At 38.8% G+C, this 10,204-nt stretch overlaps 1 protein-coding gene across 1 annotated transcript; it reads left to right on the top strand.

Annotated features, from left to right (window-relative positions):
* The first annotated feature begins 971 nt into the window (after nucleotides 1-971).
* Nucleotides 972-8,702, top strand: KLHL41 (kelch like family member 41). The gene is made up of 6 exons (XM_065840634.2): nucleotides 972-2,169; nucleotides 4,844-5,001; nucleotides 5,094-5,201; nucleotides 5,464-5,649; nucleotides 6,659-6,805; nucleotides 7,677-8,702. The coding sequence occupies exons 1-6, from the start codon at nucleotides 1,060-1,062 to the stop codon at nucleotides 7,786-7,788; spliced, it is 1,821 nt and encodes a 606-aa protein (XP_065696706.1). The 5' UTR covers nucleotides 972-1,059; the 3' UTR covers nucleotides 7,789-8,702.
* The last annotated feature ends 1,502 nt before the right edge of the window (nucleotides 8,703-10,204 follow it).

Below are 10,204 nucleotides of genomic sequence, written 5' to 3' on the forward strand. Positions count from 1 at the left end.
CACCTTCAAAATAAATCAAAATGTTCCCAGTTTAAATTGTGAAACCTTCAACATAGGCATAATTTTTCTAAATTCACATTCACTTTTCAAACTACTTGTATGATTTGGGGCTTTTTTAGTTTAAATTCTGATTTTTTCTAGGTTTCTTAAATTACACATCCATTAAATAACGTTAATTTGGTGGATTACTTGTTTTTCATTCTCTGTTATACCTCTCCTGTGTACTGGTTTTGGTTTAGTTTAACAGCAGTTAACACCATTTCTAGTACAGTAAAATTTTAAAGGATTAATAATGTCTAAAGATTACCTGAAATGAAGGCTGGTGTGTATTAAAGGGGGGTGGAGACTTAATTTTAAATTATTTTTGAAAGCAGAACTTCGTCTAAACAGTGTATCTTATATGTCTAAACAGTAAGGTTTTGTTTATATATAAAACCAAATGGATATTAAGAAGCTCAAAATGAATTTCAAAGTCTTATTATCATTATCTAAAGAAATTGCAGATGTGATGTGGGTATGTAAGAAATAATATTAGAGCATAGATAATTGCTGCAAAGTTGTGGAATTTTTTAATATCTTTATGACTGCAGTAATAAAATTTATTAAGCAGCTCAAAAAAAAGAGTAATTGCAGCTAACACCTTGATTAATAATATTTCTATTTCAGAGTATTTGGTAACATGGATATTTACAATCTTGCTCATAGCTGTCTCACTAAGGGTCAGATTCTTATGTCCTTAATCATGTCAAATAATTTCTTACATTGCAAGTAATCTCATTGATTCAATGTGGAGAATGATGGCAGAACCTGACCAGAGCAACTGAAAGCGGCAGTTGCTTCTTTCAGTCTTTGACAGCTGCGAGAGCAACTCTTTTTTTTCCAAACCATCCATCCTAAATTCCGACCTGTAAGAGTATGTACCTATATTTAGCTACCGAGATTAAGTTGCAGAGGCTTCAGGCAGGGCAAAGCACATTGGTCTGCCTTTTCTAGAGACGGAGCGTTGGGCAGACAACAGCTAAAGCTTTCTGCTCACGCCCTTTCCCAAGTGTTCGCGAAATGGATTCCCAAAGGGAACTCACTGAAGAGCTCAGACTTTACCAATCCACCCTTCTTCAGGATGGTCTCAAGGAACTCCTCGAAGAGAAAAAGTTTGTAGATTGCTCTCTAAAAGCTGGCGACAGAAGCCTGCCTTGCCACAGGTTGATTCTGTCAGCATGTAGCCCTTATTTTCGTGAGTATTTCTTATCTGAACAAAATGAAGAGAAAAAGAAGGAGGTGATTCTAGAGAATGTTGACCCCAACATCCTGGATATGATTGTCAAATACCTTTATTCAGCAAGTATTGATCTTAATGATTCTAATGTGCAAGATATTTTTGCTTTGGCCAGTCGCTTTCAGATCCCTTCTGTATTCACTGTGTGTGTCTCTTATCTTCAGAAGAGGCTTGCTGTTGGTAACTGTCTGGCCATCCTTCGATTAGGTGTTCTGCTTGATTGCCCAAGACTTGCATTTTCTGCCCGTGATTTTGTTTCAGATCATTTTGTGCAGATCTGCAAAGAAGAGGACTTCTTACAGCTTGCCCCGCATGAACTCATCTCAGTTATTTCACCTGACAGCTTAAACGTAGAGAAGGAAGAACTGGTATTTGAAGCAGTAATGAGATGGGTCCGAACAGACAAGGAGAACAGAGTAAAGAGCCTGGGGGAAATTTTTGACTGCATACGTTTTCGTCTTATGCCAGAAAAATATTTCAAAGAACATGTTGAGAAGGATGATATAATTAAAAGCAACTCAGACCTTCAGAAAAAAGTAAAGATTATTAAGGATGCTTTTGCTGGAAAACTGCCTGACTCTAGCAAAAGTACAGACAAGTCAACCACAGGGGAGGTGAATGGTGATGTAGGAGATGAAGATTTACTGCCTGGCTACCTAAATGACCTTCCCAGGCACGGCATGTTTGTCAAAGACCTAATTCTTCTGGTTAACGACACCGCTGCAGTGGCTTATGATCCTCTTGAAAATGAATGCTACCTAGCGGCTCTGGCAGAACAGATTCCCAGAAATCATTCCAGTATAGTCACCAAACAAAATCAGGTCTACATTGTTGGAGGACTGTATGTGGAAGAGGAGAACAAGGATCAGCCTTTCCAGTCATACTTCTTTCAGGTATAAGCTTTATCATTGTTGGTGCAATAACAGGTGCTTGTAAGAGTTACTGAAAAGTATTGTGAGTCTATGCAAATGAGCTGTCTGGTCTCTCTACAGTTGGTGGAGAGATACAGAGAGCTATTCCTTTCTCAGATAAATGGAACTGAGGGACTTGCATCTCCTTTTTCAAGATCAAGCCCCTGGTGAGATCTCAGAAAGATTAAAAACATCAGTACATTACATGTAGGCACTGACTTTCATTGTTTAAGGCCTAAATTTAAGCCTAATAATATTTTTGTAAAATATCTTTTGTGAATTTCTGTTAGCTTCCATGGAAGTTGAGTGCTTAGCCGCTTTAGATCTAATGAGACATCTTATTTTGCATCTGAAATACTTTTGTGATGGTGGTAATGTGCATATTTTAAATGCCACTTTTTCACTCAAATTCTAGAAGTCCTTTTGTCATATCTACACTGGAAAGCCTTAGGACATTCTAAAATACACAATTTAGAGGTGGAAGCTTGTTTTCTTGGCAAACTGCCTATGCCAGTAGACCAAACACTATGTTTGAACTGAGAGCATAATTTTATATCTTTTTAAAACTGTATACATATAAGGATGATTAATGCAAACGGTAACTTCCACAACATATTTCAGAAAATTAGCAAAAATACAATTTGGCATGCTTACATTATAAACTAATTCTGTTGTGTTTTTAGCTACCTGGCTACTTGCTTTGGGGGATATTTAAACTATCCCATGATGAATTATGCTGCTGGCCATTTCCTGTCTTTAGGCACATTGGCCTAAAGGAGTGAAATTAGGTCCTTTCAGTATTAAGTAAAGCAGAGTGATAAGCAGTGATAGAACTTTAAAGCCTTACATATTAAAAAATGCAAATATTAAGTGTTTATAGCAGTATGGCTCACTGTGACTTCAGGCAGAATAAAAGAGTTGGTTTCAGGCATTTGTTATACCTATGAGAGGGAAATCTTAGGTTGCTGGAGAGGGATTAGCACTCTTTCATTTCCCTGTGTAGGTGTAAAACACTAATCACTGAAGTGCAAAATGTTTTGCAGAAATACTCTTCCAATAGAAATACTGTGTTAATGTCAAAAATGTTTATAATCCAGAACTGAATAGTCTAAATCTCAGGCTACTAGAAAGGGGCCTCTGAAAAACTAAACCTCAAGATTGATGTTAAAAATTGATGAAGTTTTCAGAATCCTACCTTATATGTCTACATCATTTCCTGAAATCCTGTTCTCTTGCTTGTCATCTTTAAGCTTCCTTGCTGCTGCTACTGCCTACAGTTAAAATACTTTGCATTACCCATTTGGCTGTTGTTCCCTCTAAAACATTAATGTGGTGCCAAACCGATTTTCACTTGCTGATCTCCCTTTCTCCATCTGTGAAGCACCTGTTACCATTTTATTTGGTAGTTAGCAAGCCAGTTAGCTACCACCAGCTCAAAAATGCATGACTAGTTTATGCCCTATCGTCAGTAGATACGTCATCTTCAAGACTGATTGACTAAGCATGCTGTGATCTGTGATGGGTACATCTCATCATTACCCCACCCAGCCCCAGCTGCTGGGACAGTCCGTGTCCATGTCCATGAATTTCACTGTTGCGATAAAACTTCCTGTCCAATAGGGGTGGTCTATCAAATTTGGGAGATGCATTTTAGCATGGAGCCCTTGACTGTTGGAGCATACTTCTCAAAAAAGGATGTCCCTGAGCTAAGCCCATGATGACTTTGACTGAACTTTCTCTTGTTTTCCATCAATACTTTATACCTGTGGAAACTCATATTTTACCTTCCCTTCCTGAAGCAAAATCTATATGAAACAGAAGAGAGAAAATGTTCTTTGTGAACGTTTAGGGAGTATACAGGTTCAAGTGTAAGTTCTCGGATCAAAACAAAAAGTAAGCATCACAGTTCTAGGAAATTACTGTTCTGGTTTGTTTAGTTGGGTTTTTTTTTCTTGGTTGGTTGGTTGATTTTCTTCTGTCTTCCTTCTACTGTTTTTCTTTAGATGTTTTCAGCAGACTGGATGTGAAATGAGACAGTTGTAGGAGTTCCTCAGTAGGCATGACACTAATATTATTGCCAATGGAGCTGCACTGCCCACCGGTTTTGCTTAGGAATGAAGTCTTTATTCCTTGTGCCTTCAGAGATCTCAGGAACTTTTGAGGCTGTTTGTGATGAAGCACCACCTCTTTTGCTCTACGGATTGCAGAATATCTGTGCCATTTGCCATGTGAGGATATCAGGCATCTCTTGTAGGGATGAGCACCTGTGTAGTGTGGAATAGCAGCAGTGTCTGCTCCCTGCTGGCAGTAAGAGGAACTTGTGCTTTCCAACATGGGATAGGGAACCTAGAGAGTCAGGGTCCTTTCAACAAGGAAGAAGAGCTTAATAGGGCAAAGAAACCGTGAAGAGTGAGAGTGAGCATATGCAAAGAGAGCTGTGTGGCATTGACTCTGCTAGGTCTTGGCACCAGGAGGCATGAGTGGGTACAAGTCATCACTCATTAGTTGCACCAAGGGAAGGGCAGGTTGCTCAGACAAGCAGACAAGCTGTTGAGAGACACTAAGTGCAATTAGATCTATTTTGCAGAATTATGTTAACTGTGTGAACTTTTACTTTTTTCCTTTCCTAACACTTGGTGTTCTGGTGATCTTTCAGCTGGACAGCATTGCCGGTGAGTGGCTTGCCCTTCCTCCACTGCCATCAGCCAGGTGTCTCTTCGGGCTGGGGGAGTCGGACAACAAGATCTATGTAATCGCAGGCAAGGACCTTCGCACTGAGGATTCTCTAGATTCAGTATTGTGCTATGATCCTGTGTATGTTTAAAATTTGATTATGCCCACTGAAGACATGTAAATAGCCCATTGATAGTTGAAAGAGCCTAACAGTGATATTCTTCTTGTTCCAGAGCAATGAAATGGGGTGAAATAAAAAAACTGCCTATCAAAGTATATGGCCATGCTACTATCTCAAACAACGGATTGATATATTGTCTTGGTGGAAAAACGGATGACAAGTGAGTCTCTAAGTCTTTCACAACAATTTACATTATTTGGTTGGTCATTTATAGATTATATGTCCTTACACTCAGAAATAAAGTTCTATGGGTGTGATTAGTGCTTTGTAGACATGCAAAGATTCCCAGATTAGATACATCCTCTCATGGAGAGGAAAGAGGTGTTATACACAAACCCACACAATCCATCTCAACTAGGCCTCACTTGGAACAAGCCAAAAGTTCATTAGAAATTATCACAGGTTTTCTTTTTCCTCCCCAGGAAGTGCACTAATAGACTATTTGTATACAATCCCAAGAAAGGAGACTGGAGAGACCTGGCTCCAATGAAAGTGGCTCGCTCAATGTTTGGAACAGCTATCCATAAGGGCAAGATTGTCATTGCAGGTGGTGTCACTGAAGAAGGCCTTACTGCATCTGTTGAAGCTTTTGATCTGACCACCAATAAGTGAGTGCAATATTGAAGCTATTTTTAAACAAGTGTTTTATCATCTAGGCTTTTAGGAGCTCTGAGGTAAGAGTCACAAAGGTGTTCAGGTGCCTGCACTCCCACTGAGACACTTGATCTACATTTGCATCTTTAGCAACAGCAGCAGCAACTTAAAGAACCCATCTCTGGCCTTTTTTCCTGCCCCCACATGCATTTTCTGTGCTCACATAGCTACATTGCAAGCATGATCAAAGAGCTCATGGAGCAAAAATAACCCACTCTCTTATTTTTTAATTTGATTACTGTCCCAATTTAGTTGACTACACAGCTGCATAAACAGGTGTGCTGGCATAATAGGGGAGAAGTGGGAGAGATGGCCAAGGGCTGCTCAATCTAGTTGAAATGGCACTGGCACTAAACATGAAACCACAGCAAGAGAAATCTGGTGCCTGAACAGGACCAGCTGAACATCCTTTGGGTACGTGGCCTTGTGAGGTCTTGCTTTTCACTTACCTCGTCATGGCAAATACCATTTACTACTAGTTAGTGACAGACAGATAACAATGCTTATTTATTTAATATGAAAACTCCAGGAAGACTTTCAATTTTAAGTGCATGCTCTGAAATACTATGGAGAAAAAGTAATGACAAAAGAGAGTAAGTTGTACCTGGAAATAGCTCACTTATTTGGTCCAGATACTTTCCAATGTTTTTCCTTGCAGCCAGAATCTTTTGCAGTCAGCATCCCTCAAATGTTTATGATTTTCCAGGAGTTTATACCCCCTGTGTCTTTCTTACCTTAATTTTCCTTTTTGTTACTTTCTTTTCTTTTCCTATCATCTTATTTACAACCTTTCATTTAAAATATCAGTAAAGCTTTATTATGATAGCTCAAACTTGTAAGTGGTCCATTCACTCAAAAGGTCCTTGGTACCTGAATTTATGTCACCCAGAGGTGTATTTTAGTGCATTAAGTTTAGAATACTTCTCATGTGTGTTTAACTTAGGTTTTTCTTTTCATTTTTAGGTGGGAAATTATGCCTGAATTTCCCCAAGAGAGAAGTTCCATCAGTTTAGTCACCTTAAGTGGAGCTTTGTACGCTATTGGAGGCTTTGCAATGATTCAGCTTGAATCTAAAGAATTTGCACCCAGTGAAGTCACTGACATATGGAAGTAAGTTTAATTTTATTCACACTTTCCCAGTGGAAAGCCCTATCTAAAATTGAGGTTTGTAGACACTGGATGGTAAAATGAATTGCCTGTTTAACTCTGGAAATGAACCATAGCACAGGTTCTAAAGCATTTGCTGACAGATAGAAATGTTTGTCAGAAAGTAACAAATATACACACAATTTGGATCTAATTACTACTTCCACCTACTAATAATTTGAACAGTTGGAATCATGATCTTCAGATTCTTTTACTCTCCAAAAGAGTAAGTTACCATATCTCTTGACAGGTTTAGCCTTGTGAGTGTACCATAAAAACATTCTTTTTTGTGATATTCTTACACAGAAAAGCCCACATACACAGAGGTCTGTACATGTTTCTATGTGCTTATAGTCAAATGAGTAATTGTTCTGAGAGAATCAGAAATCCTTATCTCCAAGGTTTTTTTTAATCTAAATTATGGTAGCAGTGATGAAACATCGCATCCCTGCTGTGATTCTTCAGTTGCTAAGGTATTAATGAATTCAGGAGTTTTAACTGGCAGGAGGATAGGAAGGATTTCTAGAAAAACCATCTTTATACATAAAAAACTGAAGGAATTCAGAAGAGGTATTTAAGACAAGGAGGAAGCTTTTATAGGAGTAATTAAAGTATGTCACAGGCCAGCAACAAGCTTTAGGGACTAGGAAAAGGACAACTCACATGTACCAGAACATCTTTCTGTTCTGGAGGACAAAAGCAGCCTTTTGTGGCATCCTGCAGCACATGTGTGCTACAAGCCTTTGCAACATGTGGACTGTCTTCCATGTATGTGATGAAACATCAAACTCAAATTTTAAGAAGCTATGTTCTGACCTTATTTTGTTAAATGCAGGTATGATGATGAAAAGAAGGAATGGATTGGCATACTGAAAGAGATCCGATATGCTACTGGAGCCTCCTGCCTGGCTACACGCTTAAACCTCTTCAAGTTATCAAAACTGTAAATAAAATGCTGGAAAATGCAATATGGTGAGGAAGTTTTGATAGGCTCCTCTGGTTTGGTGCACGAAAATGTCCCCAAATTGTACAGTTTTTTAGCAGCATACTAGTGATACTGTTAACTGTTCAACAGTTCATCTGTCATGTCTGAGTCTTAACATATTTACTAGCAAATCAACAACTGAATTTTTGCCAGCCTTTAAAATCCTGAAGAATTCTAATTAACTTTGATTAGAATAAATGAAGATTTCACAGAGAACTTCATTTTTTGCTCTGTGAAATTGCCAGTAAAACTAGTTAGGCTTTTTTACACTCAGACAATCCAGGATATTGGTGGCTTATCCTGCAAACCATGCCCATGAATTAATTGTTAAGTTAAATACAACTGGTAGGTAGCTAATGTTATTCTAGCTGGTTGTTTGTACAGCCTGATTTTCCCTTTCAGCAATGTTTGTAAATCCTGCATTCTTCAGCCATATCTTGAAAATGTTTTCGTTAAGAGCCTTCTAAAAATAATTTAGCCTGGAATTGAAGTGCATATTGAAAACAAAAGTGGCCTAATAGTACGTGGCCTAAGAAATGCCAACCTCAGCTAAAGCTGTACTAGTAGCCAGACGTGAGGAAAGAGAGAGAAGTTCACAAGGTCAATAACTCTCATGTTTCACCTACTATGTTTAGGCTTCTGGTAACAAGGATTTTCCACTTTTTTATGCTTTTGTATTTATTTCCAAAGCAAATATTTTACAGAAGATTTTCCTCAGAGATCTGAGGCCATTAACAAGCATTCATTAACAAGTCCTAGAAAAACTGATCATCAGCAAATACCTATGGCAGAGAGGACTTTTCCATCTAATAAAGAGTTTATGCATTTTGATGTTGGAAATTTTAAGAATTAAACGTTGTTTTTAAAACTCCAAAAGTATCACTTGATGGTGTCTCTTTTAGTGATCAGCTCATCATCACTATCATATTGACAAGACACAGGTTTCGTAGTACAACCTTTGCCATCTAAACATGAGGAGAAACTTCTTTACTTTGAGGGCACCAGTACACTGTAACAGGCTGCCCAGAGAGACTCCTGGATACATTCAAGGCCCTCCTGGACACATTCCTGTGCAATCTACTCTGGGTGACCCTGCTTTAGCAGGTGGGTTGGACTAGGGGATCTCCAGAGGTCCCTTCCAACCCCAACCATTCTGTGATTATGTGAAACAGGGCACTCTGTTTTCTTCAAGTAGAGCATGCCCACTATAGAGTATCCCTTCAAAGGATTTCTCCATTGAATAAAGAGGGTGTCATAAAGCTAAAGGATGTCTTAAATCTAATTACAACTGACGTAGCAGGAAAACTGGAAAAGCAGCCCACCACACCTGACTGAACAGCAATTCCAGCTATGAAATGACCCCTTGCATTGCCTTCCTAGGAGACAGAAGTAAACATATGGCAAAGGCACAGCCATCATAGCTCATCTCAGTATGTTACTGTACACAGTACTTAATCTGTGGGACATCTTTCCTGTTCCCCCCTTTAGTACCCACATCTTCAGCTGTTTTTACCATTTTTCATTGGCTTCAGTTAAATCACTGGTTTACAGCAGCCCATCTGCTCTAACACTTGCTGATGTATTTTAGAAAGAATGACTGCAAGGATCAAAAGCAGCATATTTTACTGAAATACTGTTGTATTTTGATTTTGTTGGATGCCCTTTCTGAATCCACTCACAGCGAGTTTTAGTCCTCTCCCCATTGTGAATACTCATAACTTTATCCATATGTAACTTGAACATACCTGAGTTGGCACAGGTTGACTGCCGGCTACCTAAAAAGTAGGGTTCAGCGCAAACACATGACCACTGCAGCTGCAGCCACTGCCACCTTTCTTGCGCTCCAAGGTTGCTACTTGAAGGCCATCTGTACAGAAGCAGGGACATGCAAGAGCCTTCTGACTTGTAGCCCACATTCTGAAATCCTAATCTATGTTTATGATTGTCTTCTCCAGTTTATACAAAATATAATGTGTTCTGTGACTTCAATGACATTTCCTCAAACACTCATCTTCTATGTCTTAGAGTCCTTGTCTGCTTGATACTATAAGCAGACAACCATCTGCTATTTTTTTCAGTCATCCCACAAAAACAAGGGCTGCATCAGGAGGAGAGCACCTTGCAGCTTAGATCAGTTCTCTCTGTTTTTCCTGGTTTTTCATTAGTGTCCTTATTCATATTCAGTCAATAAAAATATATTCTTCCACTACCGAGTAGTAAAAAAAAAAAAAATAGTGACAGCCAGGTGCATAATGACCAATTCAGAAATGCAGTTGCTTACCTATGCCAGGTTTCAAAGGAAGCGCTAAAAGAATGTCTATTGCTTCTACTAAAAAGGCAAGAAAACACATACACTTGTTTGTGTGAAAGAGATGGGC

This window comes from Patagioenas fasciata, chromosome 7, assembly GCF_037038585.1.
Source record: "Patagioenas fasciata isolate bPatFas1 chromosome 7, bPatFas1.hap1, whole genome shotgun sequence".
Lineage (NCBI taxonomy): Eukaryota > Metazoa > Chordata > Aves > Columbiformes > Columbidae > Patagioenas > Patagioenas fasciata.

Bases quoted from the DNA above. Each gene is read 5' to 3' on its own strand.
- KLHL41 (XM_065840634.2), top strand. From the start codon at position 1,060: ATGGATTCCCAAAGGGAACTCACTGAAGAGCTCAGACTTTACCAATCC. The intron at 2,170-4,843 runs GTATAAGCTTTA...GTGATCTTTCAG, and splicing joins TCCAGTCATACTTCTTTCAG to CTGGACAGCATTGCCGGTGA. The intron at 5,002-5,093 runs GTATGTTTAAAA...TTCTTGTTCCAG, and splicing joins GTATTGTGCTATGATCCTGT to AGCAATGAAATGGGGTGAAA.